At 48.7% G+C, this 14949-nt stretch overlaps 1 protein-coding gene across 1 annotated transcript in view; it reads left to right on the forward strand.

The window, feature by feature from the left end:
* The window catches only part of piwil2 (piwi-like RNA-mediated gene silencing 2), a 60503-nt gene that overhangs the window by 11391 nt on the left and 34163 nt on the right, over positions 1–14949 (forward strand). The window contains exons 7-12 of the mRNA XM_078429025.1: positions 739–856; positions 4172–4296; positions 5492–5572; positions 6837–6950; positions 9114–9302; positions 11700–11784. Of these exons, the coding sequence (XP_078285151.1) occupies positions 739–856; positions 4172–4296; positions 5492–5572; positions 6837–6950; positions 9114–9302; positions 11700–11784 (712 nt within the window). The remainder of the gene's footprint in view (positions 1–738; positions 857–4171; positions 4297–5491; positions 5573–6836; positions 6951–9113; positions 9303–11699; positions 11785–14949) is intronic.

A 14949-nucleotide genomic window follows, 5' to 3' on the forward strand; every position in this document is an offset into this window, starting at 1 on the left:
CACTGAAATTCAAAGTTCCAGTTTGTGCCCTGATTCCAGTCTTATTCCGTGCTTACTGTGGCTGAGAAGGCACATTAGACTCTCCTGAGGTAGATGCAATCAAAGACACCAGAGGAGCAAGATAGATCACCCCTTTGAAATCGCCTTTACTGAAGCGTGACGTCCGCCATTTTAGTAGGCAAACCCCACCGTTCGCTCTGCCTCTCGCAGTGTAATCAGTGTTTTGGGGGAACAGTATGTGCGATGACACCATAAAAATGCAGAATATATCTCATCGATCAATTCACAGATTGTTGTTATTTTTCTTTGCAAGTTTTTTTTGCAAGTTTCTGCCTACTAAAATGGCCGCCGTGATGCGCTACGGTTTTTAGGGTCGAGTGGCCTATCTTGCTCCTCTAGTTTCTTTGGACACAATATGCTGGAGTAACTCAGCAGGTCAGGCAGCATCTCAGGAGCGAAGGAATGGGTGACGTTTCGGGTCGAGACCCTTCTTCAGGCTGATGTCAGGAGTACCCGCCCCCTCCCCTGACATCAGCCTGAAGAAGGGTCTCGACCCGAAACGTCACCCATTCCTTCTCTCCTGAGATGCTGCCTGACCCGCTGAGTTACTCCAGCACTTTGTGTCTACCTTGGATTTATACCAGCATCTGCAGGTTTTTTTTCCTACACATTTTATGCTCCTATTAGTTTTGACGTAACCTCTGTGTGCACCTTTACAAACCCTGCTGTTTGCTTCAGCCCTGATGTAGAATGTCGGAATATCCGCTTTGGAATGTTGAAGGAGCAGCAGGCGGTTACAGGGCGCGCCACCGCGTTTGATGGGACCATACTCTACCTGCCCGTGAAACTACCAGAGGTATTCCGCAGTCCACATCTTCATCGGTTCACAAGCCATAGGAGCGGAATTAGGCCATTCGGCCCATCGCGTCCACTCCGCCAATCTATCCCTATCGACCCCCACCGTGGCGGCATGGTGGCGCAGCGGTAGAGTTGCGCGAATCTGTACAGCAAATCTGTGGAATTCTCTGCCTCAGAAGGCAGTGGAGGCCAATTCTCTGAATGCATTCGAGAGAGCTAGATAGAGCTCTTAAGGATAGCGGAGTCAGGGGGTATGGGGAGAAGGCAGGAATGGGGTACTGATTGAGAATGATCAGCCATGATCACATTGAATGGCGGTGCTGACTCGAAGGGCCGAATGGCCTCCTCCTGCACCTATTGTCTATTGAATGCAGCGCCGGAGACTCGGGTTCGATCCTGACTACGGGCGCCGTCTGTACGGAGTTTGTACGTTCTCCCCATGACCTGCGTGGGTTTTCTCCGAGATCGTCGGTTTCCTCCCACACTCCAAAGACGGGCAGGTATGTAGGTTAATTGGCTGGGCAAATATAATAATTGTCCCTAGTGTGTGTAGGATAGTGTTAATGTGCGGGGATCGCTGGGCGGCGCGGACCCGGTGGGCCGAAGGGCCTGTTTCCGCGCTGTATCTCTAAATCTAAATCTAAAATTATTCTCCTGCCTTCTCCCCATAATCTTTGACACCCCTGCTGTTCACGAACCTGTCAATCTCAGCTGTAAAAATACCCAATGACTTGGCCTCCACAACAAATCTGTGGCAATGAATTCCACAGATTTGCCGCCCCTCATTTACAATCAATGTACTGTGCATGTTTACATACTAGTATTTAATTCCTCCACTTAGAGTGGTGCATGTGGCAACAAAGCTCTTTTATCTTAGTTTAGAGGTCCAACGTGGAAACCGGCCCTTCAGCCTGCCGAGTCCACGTTGACCATTGATCACCCATTCACAATAGACAATAGGTGCAGGAGGAGGCCATTCGGCCCTTCGAGCCAGCACCGCCATTCAATGTGATCATGGCTGATCATTCTCAATCAGTACCCCGTTCCTGCCTTCTCCCCATACCCCCTGGCTCCACTGTCCTTAAGAGCTCTATCTAGCTCTCTCTTGAATGCATTCAGATAATTGGCCTCCACTGCCTTCTGAGGATTCCACAGATTTACAACTCTCTGACTGAAAAAGTTTTTCCTCATCTCAGTTCTAAATGGCCTACCCCTTATCCTTAAACTGTGGCCCCTCGTTCTGGACTCCCCCAACATTGCGAACACGTTTCCTGCCTCTAACGTGTCCAACCCCTTAATAATCTTATACGTTTCGATAAGATCCCCTCTCATCCGTCTAAATTCCAGTGTATACAAGCCTAGTCGCTCCAGTCTTTCAACATATGATTGTCCTGCCATTCCGGGAATTAACCTAGTAAATCTACGCTGCACACTAGTCTGTGTTATCCCGACACACCAGGGGCAATTTCCAGCAGCCAGTTAACCTCAAACCCGCACGTCTTTGGGATGTGGGAGGAAACCAGAGCACCCGGAGGAAACCCACGCAGTCACAGGCATAACATGTGAAATTGAAATCCATTCACAATGGGAGTTTCTTTTAATCCATTTCTTTCTGTAATATTAAATAATGATTATTTCTTTGTTGCCTTGTTAATTCTGGAAACTGGCGCTACCGTGCAGATCAGGGCTGTGTGGAACCGTGTCCCATGTTTGGCAATGATGCCGGAAGTAGAGACTTGGGGAGCCACTGAGTTTGGGCTGTTCCCATAGATTTTTTTTTAGATTTAGAGATACAGCGCGGAAACAGGCCCTTCGGCCCACCAAGTCCGCGCTGCTCAGCGATCCCCGCACATTAACACTATCCTACACACACTAGTAACAATTTTTACATTTACCCTGTCAATTAACCTATATACCTGTACGTCTTTGGAGTGTGGGAGGAAACCGAAGATCTCGGAGAAAACCCACGCAGGTCATGGGGAGAATGTACAAACTCCGTACAGACGGCGCCCGTAGTCAGGATCGAACCTGAGTCTCCGGCGCTGCATTCGCTGTAAGGCGGAAACTGTAAATCCCCCACCGCTCCCCTCCCCCAAGGTGTCCCCCAAGGCTCAGTCCTTGGCCCCCTCCTCTTCATCCTCTACCTGTTCCCCCTTGGTCAATTAATCCGCCGTCATGGTCTCAACTTCCACTGCTTCGCCGATGATATCCAGCTCCTCATCTCCACCAAGTCAATCTCCTCCACCACACACTCTACACTGACAAACTGCATTACTGAAATAAAATCTTGGCTCCAATCAAACTTCCTCAAACTCAATTGCAACAAATCTGAAATCATCATCATTGGTCCAAAAATGCTCACCAAATCCACCCAAAACTTCATCCTCAACATTGATGGTCTCCCAGTATCCACCTCACCTCACATCCGGAATCTTGGAATCATCCTTAATCAAACCCTCTCCTTCGACAAACACATCACAAAGACAACCTTCTTCCACCTCAAAAACATTGCCCGTCTCCGTCCATCCCTCTCCTCCACAGCTGCAGAAACCCTCATCCACGCCTTCATCACCTCCCGTCTGGACTACTGCAACAGCCTCCTCTATGGCGCACCCTCAAAAATCATCAATAAACTTCAATACATTCAAAACTCCGCTGCCCGTCTACTCACACACACCTCGATCCGTGACCATATCACCCCCGTCCTTTATAAACTCCACTGGCTCCCCATCCCCCAGAGAATCCAGTACAAAATCCTCCTCATAACCTACAAAGCCCTCCATAACCTGGCCCCATCCTACCTGACCGACCTCCTCCACAGGCACACTCCCACCTGCACCCTCCGCTCTGCCGCTGCCAATCTCCTATCCCCCCACATCCGGACTAAACTCAGATCCTGGGGGGACAGGGCTTTCTCCATCGCTGCTCCCACCCTATGGAACTCACTACCCCAAACCGTTAGAGACTCCCCCACACTCACCACATTCAAAACATCGCTGAAGTCTCACCTGTTCAGTACTGCCTTCAACCACTGAAGGTCACCTCACCTTCTGTCTCCTTTCTCTGTTCATTTATTGATTTATTTATTTATCTATTTATTCATTTCCCCAATGTTCTCAAAATCTCTGTAAAGCGTCTTTGAGTATATGAAAAGCGCTATATAAATAAAATGTATTATTATTATTATTAACTCTACCGCTGTGCCGCCGATGAGCCCTGGCCTCTGCTCCACTGTCCATCGATGCTGCCTGACTTGCAGAGTATTTCCAGCAATTTGTCTTCATTTGAGGTCTTCATTGTTGTTTCGTCCTAGGTAATCAATCTCAAAGCACAAAGAAAAACAGACGGTGCGGAGGTGAACATTAAAATCCAAATGACCAAGGTCCTGCAGGCACACTCTGATCTCTGCATTCCCTACTACAACGTGATATTCAGAAGGTAGTGTGGCATCCTCTCTTTATTTGTAAGAAGGAACTGCAGATGCTGGTTTACACCGAAGAGAGACACAAGATGCTGGAGTAACGCAGCGGGTCAGGCAGCATCACTGAAGAAAAGGAATAGGCGACGTTTAGGGTCGGGTCCCTTCATCAGACTGAGAGCAAGGAGGGGGATAGGTCTGATGAAGGGTCTCAACCTGAAACCACCTATTCCTTCTCTCCAGAGATGCTGCCTGCCGTGCTGAGTTACTCCAACATTTTGTGTCTTTTCTTTTTTTTTTTTCTGTAAAGAAAAGCTGCTGGAAACACTCAGCAGGACGGGCGGTATCTGTGGCAAGAGAAACAGAACCAACTAGTGGCATTCAATCTGAGTACTTCCAACAATTTCTGTGTTTTTTTACAGATTTCAAGCACTTGCAGTCCTTTGATTTAAAATATATATATATATTTCTCCTTTGTTGTTTAATCAGTAAATCAGTGTTCCGCTTAAAATAAAACTTGGAAATTAATGCTGCTGTCATTAAAACAAAGTGTATTTTTAAACCATGTTAGAGAGGAAGGTGATTGGAATAATAATTACTGGGCTTTGAGGCTGTTTACCCTAAAGACCAGAAGTAACTGGTTTGGTAATTAATAAAATAACTCCCATCTATTGTGTTGGCGTGTTGAAATCTAACTGTACAATTAACTGAACCTGTGCAATGAAGAGTAACATAGAAACATAGAAAACAGGTGCAGGAGGAGGCCATTTGGCCCTTCGAGCCAGCACCGCCATTCATTGTGATCATGGCTGATCATCCACAATCAGTAACCCGTGCCTGCCTTCTCCCCATACCCCCTGACTCCGCTAGCCCCGAGAGCTCTATCTGACTCTCTTTTAAATTCATCCAGTGAATTGGCCTCCACTGCCCTCTGTGGCAGAGAATTCCACAGATTCACGACTCTCTGGGTGAAAAGGTTTCTTCTCGCCTCAGTTTTCAATTAAACGGTCTCGACCCCCGAAACGTCACCCATTCCTTCTCTCCAGAGATGCTGCCTGTCCCGCTGAGTTACCCCAGCATTTTGTGACTCTTGTCAGTATTGTCTCCATGGTGTCGGGTGAGTAATGTGGCTTGGGTTTTTTTTTCTCACTGTAAATGCGGGTCAATCAGAGAATCGTTGTATCACATGCATTGCTTTTCTTTTCATGCACACAGAGTGATGAGAATTCTGGACTTAAAGTTAATTGGAAGAAATTTCTACGACCCAACTAACGCTAATGTTCTCCCTCAGTACAGGTGAGTAGGTAATGAGTCCTGGGGGAGCCCGGGAGTAGGGTTGCCAACTAGCTCACTCCCAAATACGGGACAAGATGAGGTCACCGCCCCACGTGACCTCACCCAGCCAGCGGGCCACGTGCTCCCGCTCCACCAATGGCGGAAGCCATTGGTTGAGCGGGAGCACGTGGCCGCTGGCTGGGTGAGGCCATGTGGGGCGCGGGGCGGTGACGTCACCCTTTGTCCCTTATTCGAGAGCGAGGAAGTTGGCAACCCCTTACTAATACGGGACAAGGGCGTTTCCCGTACTGGACAAACTAACTCAGCCCAAAACACGGGGTGTCCCGGCTAACACGGGACAGTTGGCGACCCTAGACAGTGGGCACTGTAGCTCAACCACTGGGGTTGGGGTGACCTTGGCTCTCCACTCTAGTTATGCTGCAGCATTCACCTCGTACAAGGATCATGAGGAACTGGACCAGGCTGTCCTGGCCCTAAAGCTTCCTACTCCATCCAACGACATCACGGCTGATCAAACTTGGCCTTGGATCAACTTCACACCCCTGCATGACACCCGTAACCCTTGATTCCATTTTAGACCAGAGTCTGTCTCAGCCTTGTGTACCAAACAAAGACGGCAGCTCGACTCCCTGGTAAAGATTCACACTCTTAATAAAGACTCCTTCCTCGTCTCTTATTATTTAGATCATAAGTGATAGTAGAATTAGGCCATTCGGCCCGTCAAGTCTACTCCGCAATTCAATCATGGCTGATCTCTCACTCCCTCCTAACCTCATTCTCCTGCCTTCTCCCCGTAGCCTCTGACACCTGTACCATTTATCCAGTGTTATCCAATGAAGACCCCCCCTCCCACCCCTGACATCAGTCTGAAGAAGAGTCTTGACCCGAAATGTCACCCATTCCATCTCCAGAGATGCTGCCTGACCCGCTGAGTTACTCCAGCATCTTGTGTCTACCTTTGTGTATCTATACACTGTAAATGGATCATGTATTGTCTTTCTGCTGGCTGGTTAGCACGGAACAAAAAAAGTTTTCACTGTATCGTAATTGTCACACGTGACAATAAATTAAACTGAAACTGGTTTAAAAAAAAAGAAAACATGTCCAGCACAGGTCCTTTAATCTGCCTTTCTCATCATGCCCTCTAGTATTTGATATATTGCCATCCCGGGGAAAAGGTTTTGACTGTCTACTCGAGTGCCTTGTCTTAGGATAATTTACAGGCTTTCCTTCTTTGTTGAGGGCATGTTTTGTTATTGTGCAGGCTCCAGATCTGGCCTGGCTATTCCGCCAGCATCCGTAGGACAGATGCAGGATTGATGTTACTGGTCGATCTGTCCCATAAAGTCATCCGGAATGACTCTGTTATTGATATGATGTGAGTCTCTGTTTGTTCTGAATTTGTACCCATTGTTGCTTGAGATGTCTTTGTGGTTGTTTGATTTCTTCTCTCTTGATCTATTGCTGAACTTCCGGCCTGGGGAAGGCATGGGACAAGAACTGGGTGGATGTGGTAAGGAAGTGTTAATTGGTTTAGTTTAGTTTCGAGATACAGCGCGGAAACGGGCCCTTTTGGCCCGCCGGGTCCGCGCAGACCAACGATCCCCGCCCACTAACACTATCCTACACCCACTAGGGGGCAATTTTTACATTTACCCAACCAATTAACCTACAATTTACCCAACCAATTAACGTACTGCCTGTACGTCTTTGGAGTGTCGGAGGAAAGCGAAGATCTCGGAGAAAACCCACGCAGGTCACGGGGAGAACGTACAAACTCCGTACAGGCAGCGCCCATAGTCGGGATGGAACCCAGGTCTCTAGCGCTGCATTCGCTGTAAGGCAGCAACTCTACCGCTGTGCCATTGCAGTTGATAAGTCTGGGAGAGAGAAAAGGGTGGAAATGGTAACCAAGGCTGGAGGTGAGAAGTGGAGAAGACAAAAGGGTAGAATCTGATAAAGAAGGAATGTGGGGAGTGAGAGGTGACGTGCAGGACAGGTTGGCCTTCTGTCCTCATTTCTGATACGAGTTTTTGTTTGTTCCTCGATGGTTGTCTATTGGGTTGATGTCGGGAAAGTAGCAGAGTTTCAAGTAGAAGAAATATTTCACTTATTCCCTGCTATGTTTCTAATAATGCTGTAATACTTTAATACCAGTCTTTTCTTGGTTTTTCCTCAATCCCACTCAGGTTGTGCGTTCCTCCTGCCAACTATAACTTCTCACCTCTCCCCCACCCTTGGCAAGCTGTCTTTAACACAACAGCATGGACTGCTTCTGGCTTGCATAGTGAAACAAGCCATGCAGCCCACCTGATTTATTATCATAAGTTCATAAATCATAGAAGGAGAATAGAAGGAGAACTGAGATGAGGAAAAACTTTTTTAGAACTGAGATGAGGAAAAACATTTTCAGTCAGAGAGTTGTGAATCTGTGGAATTCTCTGCCTCAGAAGGCAGTGGAGGCCAATTCTCTGAATGCATTCAAGAGAGAGCTAGACAGAGCTCTTAAGGATTGCGGAGTCAGGTGGGTATGGGGAGAAGGCAGGAACGGGGTACTGATTGAGAATGATTAGCCATGATGGCGCACGGTGGCGCAACGGTAGAGTTGCTGCTTTACAGCGAATGCAGCGCCTGAGACTCAAGTTCGATCCTGACTACGGGTGCTGTCCTGTAAGGAGTTTGTACGTTCTCCCCGTGACCTGCATGGGTTTTCTCCGAGATCTTCGGTTTCTTCCCACCCTCCAAAGACGTACAGGTATGTAGGTTAATTTGACTGGGTAAAATGTAAAAATTGTCCCTAGTGTGTGTAGGATAGTGTTAATGTGCGGGGATCGCTGGGCGGTGCGGACTTGGTGGGCCAAAAAGGCCTGTTTCCGCGCTGTATCTGAAATATGAAATATGAAAATATGATCACATTGAATGGCAGTGCTGGCTCGAAGGGCCGAATGGCCGCCTCCTGCACCTATTGTCTATTGTCTATTATTTGGCCCATCGAGTCTACACTGCCTTTCAATCCGGGCTGATTTATCTTTCCCACTCAACCCCCTTCTCCAGCCCTCCCCATAATCTTTGACAGCCTTACTGATCAAGAATCTGTCAGTCTCCACTTTAAAACTTCCGACTGACCTGGCCGCCACAGCCGACTGTGGCAATGAATTCCCGCAGGTTCACCACCCTCTGACTAAGGAAATTCCTCCTCATCTCCTCTTATGTAAGAGCCTGCTTCATTTCCTTCCTATCGGCACACCTTGCCATTCCCTACTTTCTCGTGGGATTATCTTTGTTTAGTGACCAGGGAGGAACTGCAGGCGCTGGTTTAAACCGAAAAAGCTGGAGTAACTCAGCGGGACAGGCAGCTTTTCTGGAGAACAGAGATAGGTCTGAAGAAGGATCTCGAGCCAAAACGTCACCGATTCCTTTTCTCCGGAGATGCTGCCTGACCCGCTGAGTTGCTCGAGCTTTTTGTGTCTGTCTTCGACCACCCGGGTTTGTACTGCTGTTGAGTGCGTGCCCATTGTGTTCCCCCCCCCCCCCCCCCCAGGCATGCTTTATATCAGAAGAGCAGTGAGAACTTCCAGGACGACTGCATGAAGCAGCTGGTGGGCAGCGTCATCATGACCAAGTACAACAACTGCACCTACCGCATCGACGACATAGACTGGCACAAGGCTCCCACAAGCACCTTCCGCATGGCGGACGGGAAAGACATCACCTTCTGTCAATATTACAGGTCAGAATGATTTGCTCATCGTTCTACATATGCATGTCACAGTTTAAGAATAAGGGGGAGGCCATTTCGGTCAGATACGTAAAAACCTCTTCACCCAGAGAGCTGTGAATCAGTGGAATTCTCTGCCGCAGAAGGCGGTGGAGGCCAATTCACTGGATCTTTCAGGAGAGAGTTAGATTTGGCTCTTGGGGCTAACGGAATCAAGGGATATGGGGAGAAAGCAGGAACGGGGTACAGATTTTGGATGATCAGCCATGATCATATTGAAAGGCGGTGCTGGCTCGAAGGGCCGAATGGCCTCCTCCTGCACCTATTTTCTACGTTTCCAAGTTCAGCATTCATTGCCCTTGATTAGGAGGCAGTGAACAATCTGCATCTGAGAGGCTTGCTGGGCTATTACAGAGGCATTTTAACAGCCAAGAACAGGCGGTTTTAGGATGGCACATTTTCTATCCTGAAAGTTGTTTGTGAATAATGGAATTTCGTCCAAAAGACTTGGGTTTTTTTGGATGACAATAAAGGCTATTCTGATTCTGATTCTGAATCAGATTTTTGTTTAAAACTTTACCTGGACTGTTTGTTTCCAAAGTCCAAATTATTAACTGATTTGAAATGCCACAACTGGCCACGTAGGATTTGAAGGTGGGCCCTTGTTACATTAAGTGACTGGTCACAGTCACACGGGTGTGTAACGGTAACAGCATCACGCACGTGAAATGGTGACCATCCCTCCTCGCTGTGTGGCACCACGTCAGCCTGCAGTACTGGGGGGCTAGCATCGGAAACAGAGCGGCCCAGTCGCGCAGTTGGCAAAGCTGCTGCCTCACAGCACCAGAGAGCCGGGTGGGTTCAATCCTTGCCTCGGGTGCTGTCCGTGTGGAGTTTGTCCGTTCTCCCTGTGACCATGCGGGCTTCCTCCAGGTGCCCCATTTCCTCCCGCATCCCAAAGACGTGTGGGTTTGAAGGGTTAATCGACCCTCTGTAAATTGCCCCTCGCGTGTTAAGAAAGTGGGATCACGTAGAACTTGCGTGAACGGGTGATGGAAAGTCGGCGTGGACCTGGTGGGCCAAAGTGCATGTATCCATGTTGCATCCCTAAACCAAATTTGACGCACACAATTTGGACTGTGCTTCTGGGCAAGTATGAACACACAGTCATTGCGATGTGTATCTACATCTGTAAAGGGGAAAACAAAACTGATTGGATTACAGTCTTCACTTGGTTTTACTTATTCGTGTCATCACACAGCTGTTTGCCAATAGCGAGCAAATTTTAGTGCCACAAAATGCTGGAGTAACTCAGCAGGCCAGGCAGCATTTCTGGAGAGAAGGAATGGGCGACGTTTCGGGTCGAGACCCTTCTTCAGATTCTTCAGACGTTTCGGGTCTCGACCCATTCCTTCTCTCCAGAGATGCTGCCTGACCCGCTGAGTTATTCCAGCATTTTGTGATACCTTTGATTTGTGCCAGCATCTGCAGTTATTTTCCTCCACAAATGTTAGTGCCACGTGGTTGGCCTCTGCAAGATCCTTCACAGTGCGTGTGTCGTGCAGCACGTCACAGCTCAGGAGATGTTCCATAGTCTGGAGGCCCCGTCCACACTGGCAGTCTGCCGCATCTTCAGTATATCCCCACTTCAGCATGTTCAATTTGCTCCTCCCCACGCCTGTCCACAGTCTGTTGACACTGCGCCAGGTTATCCACGGCTGGTCGGAACCTGGTGGGAGTTTCTCAGAGGGATGGATTGCCATGTGAATGTCTTCCGGAGATTTCTCCTGCCTCTCTTCCCAGAGTCTGAGCCTTCTGGACGATGCACTACAGTCCAGGGGATGGACAGAAGAGATTTTCAAACGCTGAGGTAGCAAAGGGTGGTCATGTAGGGGGGGTGCCTTTCATCCTCTGGTTGTCTGAGGCGTTCATTTTGACCGGCTACAGCTCTTCTGATTCCAGGAGGTGCAATGTCAGAGAGTGGGTCGATGTTGTCAGTCTTAGTAGGTTTCATGCATCCAACTGATGCAGCAACAGCTTGTGTTTAGAGACAGGGTCAATCTTCCTTGCATGAGCTGAGCGCTCCCACATTGCGCGGGCATTCTCGGCAGTGGAGAAGCAGATCACTTGGTCAACGTTGTGATGGAATCCATTATAACTGAATGCTCTGCTGACTCACTTTAATGCTAACGGTCTGAACGGCTTTCTTTGGATTTCCTGCATTTTTCAGTTTAACTCCAGGCACCTATTTGACCTCTGAAGCACAAAACCTCAAATAATGACACAGCCTGAAACTGGGTGACGAGGCCTCACGCAGAGATGTGACATGGAGCCGAGTTACGAGGTGATGATGAGGTGTCAGAGAGTGCCATAGGTAACGCCATTGACCTGTTGTATTTACCGTTGCAGTAAAAACTATGGGATTAGCATCCAGGATCCCAACCAGCCTCTCCTGGTACATCGGCCGAAGCAGAAGCGAGGGCCACAAGGACAGGTACGATGTGGGATCCTTGCCAGAGCTGAGTCCCCCCAGTCACCCAGTCGTCCCCCCGTCCCCCAGTCCCCCCAGTCCCCCCCGTCCCTCAGTCCCCCGTCCCTCAGTCCCCCCCGTCCCTCAGTCCCCCCCGTCACCCAGTCCCCCCCGTCCCCCAGTCCCCCCCGTCCCCCAGTCCCCCCCGTCCCTCAGTCCCCCTGTCCCCCAGTCACCCTGTCCCCCCCATCCCCCAGTCCCGTGAATCTGTGGAATCCAATGCTACAGAAGGCTGTGGAGGCCAAGTCAATGGATATTTTTTAAGCAGAGAAAGATAGATTCTTGATTAGTACCGGGGTTATGGGGAGAAGCAGGAGAATGGGGTTCGGAGGGAGACAGAGATCAGCCTGCACGTCTTTGGAATGTGGGAGGAAGCTGGAGCACCCACTTCCCCATCTTTGGCTTTCTCTACTGTTCCACTGCAGTCCAGTGTACATTAAATCTGGGCACATTGTAACTTTAGGACCTCTGTTCTGAGCTCAATAATATTGGACAACTAGCCTTTCTTTTCCAAATGGACTGGTTCTGATGCCAGGACGATTACCGGCAATGTAGATCATACCTTTTCACTGATGTGTATCTCAGGCGTTTAGATTTCAGAATGCCCACAGCAGCGGCCTTCTGCAGGGCACGGTTCCTGTGGTGTTTTTGTTTTGCCCCTCTCCTGCCCTAATTCAATTCATCTCCCTTTGCTTACATTCCCCCAGAAAGACAGCAATGATTCCCAGCATTCTTCACACACCCTTACACAGCAGTTTGGTCATGTTGACCACGATCAATCTTCATCTCTGCTCGACCACAGGTTTATATTTCCCACCCGTAGTCTTCCTGCAAATTAAAATAGCGTTTTCAGTCAAGCTGTTCTTCTGAAACATCATTGAGATAACCTGTTTACTTTTGCTTCTCCATACCCATTCTCTGACCAGTTTCCAGAATTTTATTTTTTATTTCAGTTTTTGTTTTATATCCGTGTTCTTTTACACTGTGGATAGACACAACAAGCTGGAGTAACTCAGCAGGTCAGACAGCATGTCTGGAGATAAGGAATAGGCGATGTTTCAGGTCGACACCCTTCTTCGGACTGGACCCGGCCCAAATTGTCACCTATTCCTTTTCTCCAGAGATGCTGCCTGACCCGCTGAGTTACTCCAACACTCTGTGAAACGTCACCCACTCCTTCTCTTCACAGATGCTGCCTGACCCGCTGAGATACTCCAGTACTCTGTGAAATGTCACCTGTCCGTGTTCTCCAGAGATGCTGTCTGACCCGCTGAGTTACTCCAGCACTCTGTGAAACGTCACCTATCCATGTTCTCCACAGATGCTGCCTGACCCGCTGAGTTACTCCAGTTTTTTGCGTCTATCTTCGGTTACAATAGACAATAGGTGCAGGAGGAGGCCATTCGGCCCTTCGAGACAGCACCGCCATTCACTGTGATCATGGCTGATCATCCACACTCAGTACCCCGCTCCTGCCCTCTCTCCATACCCCCTGGTTTCAACCAGCATCTGCAGTTCCTTCCTACACATTTCTTTTACACAGTTTTCTATTAACTCTCCCCTCTGTTTCCTCTGCCATAAGAAGACAATCCCTGTTCCCTCCAACTTATGGGAGTCCACCAACTTGATCCCTTCTGGTAAATCTCCTGTGTGGCCATTCCCAAGAGCTCAACTTCCTGCCTAAAGGTGGTGATGTGGATAGCACTGCTGTTAGCAGTCACTTCACCATCACGATGTGACATTTATCCATTGCACAATACTTCAGTTGTTATTGTAACGTGGCACAGTGAAAAGCTGTGTTTTGTATGCTATCCAAGATGGTCAGATATACCATACATAAATAAAATCAGTACAATAGGTGGAGCAAAGGGAAAGTTACAGTGCAGAATGTAGTTCTCAGCATTGTCAAGTTTAAGAGCTACTTGTGATATGAGAGTTAACAGTCCTGATGGCCTGTGGGAAGAAACTCCGTCTCATCCTCTCTGTTTTCACAGCGTAACAGCGGAGGCGTTTGCCTGACCGTAGCAGCTTGAACAGTCCATTGCTGGGATGGCAGGGGTCCCCCATAATGTTGCTGGCTCTGGATCTGAACCTCCTGATGTATAAGTCCTGCAGGGGGGCGAGTGTAGTTCCCATAGTGCGTTCAGCCAAACGCACTACTCTCCTCAGAGCCTTCCTGCCCTGGGCAGAGCTGTTCCATAGACAATAGACAATAGGTGCAGAAGTAGGCCATTCAGCCCTTCGACCCAGCACCGCCATTCAATGCGATCATGGCTGATCACTCTCAATCAGTACCCCGTTCCTGCCTTCTCCCCATACCCCCTCACTCCGCTATCCTTAAGAGCTCTATCCAGCTCTCTCTTGAATGCATCCAACGAACTGGCCTCCACTGCCTTCTGAGGCAGAGAATTCCACACCTTCACCACTCTCTGACTGAAAAAGTTCTTCCTCACCTCCGTTCTAAATGGCCTACCCCTTATTCTTAAACTGTGGCCCCTTGTTCTGGACTCCCCCAACATTGGGAACATGTTTCCTGCCTCTAATGTGTCCAATCCCCTAATTATCTTATATGTTTCAATAAGATCCCCCCTCATCCTTCTAAATTCCAGTGTATACAAGCCTAATTGCTCCAGCCTTTCAACATACGACAGTCCCGCCATTCCGGGAATCAACCTAGTGAACCTATGCTGCATGCCCTCATTAGCAAGAATATCCTTCCTCAAATTTGGAGACCAAAACTGCACACAGTACTCCAGGTGCAGTCTCACCAGGGCCCAGTACAACTGTAGAAGGACCTCTTTGCTCCTATACTCAACTCCTCTTGTTACGAAGGCCAACATTCCATTGGCTTTCTTCACTGCCTGCTGTACCTGCATGCTTCCTTTCAGTGACTGATGCACTAGGACACCCAGATCTCGTTGAATATCCCCTCTTCCTAACCAGATTGTGATGTTCCCGGACAAGATGCTTTCTACAGTTCCACAGACAAAGTCCAATGTCTGCAATGGGGCAGAGGTGAATTGGACGGTACCCTAGCTTATGGAAGGGCCGTTCAGAAGCCTGACAACAGAGGGGAAGTTCCCAAGTCTGGTCAAGCTTCTGTATCTTCTGCGGACGGGAGCAGGGAGG

This window comes from Rhinoraja longicauda, chromosome 36 (genome assembly GCF_053455715.1).
Source record: "Rhinoraja longicauda isolate Sanriku21f chromosome 36, sRhiLon1.1, whole genome shotgun sequence".
Lineage (NCBI taxonomy): Eukaryota > Metazoa > Chordata > Chondrichthyes > Rajiformes > Arhynchobatidae > Rhinoraja > Rhinoraja longicauda.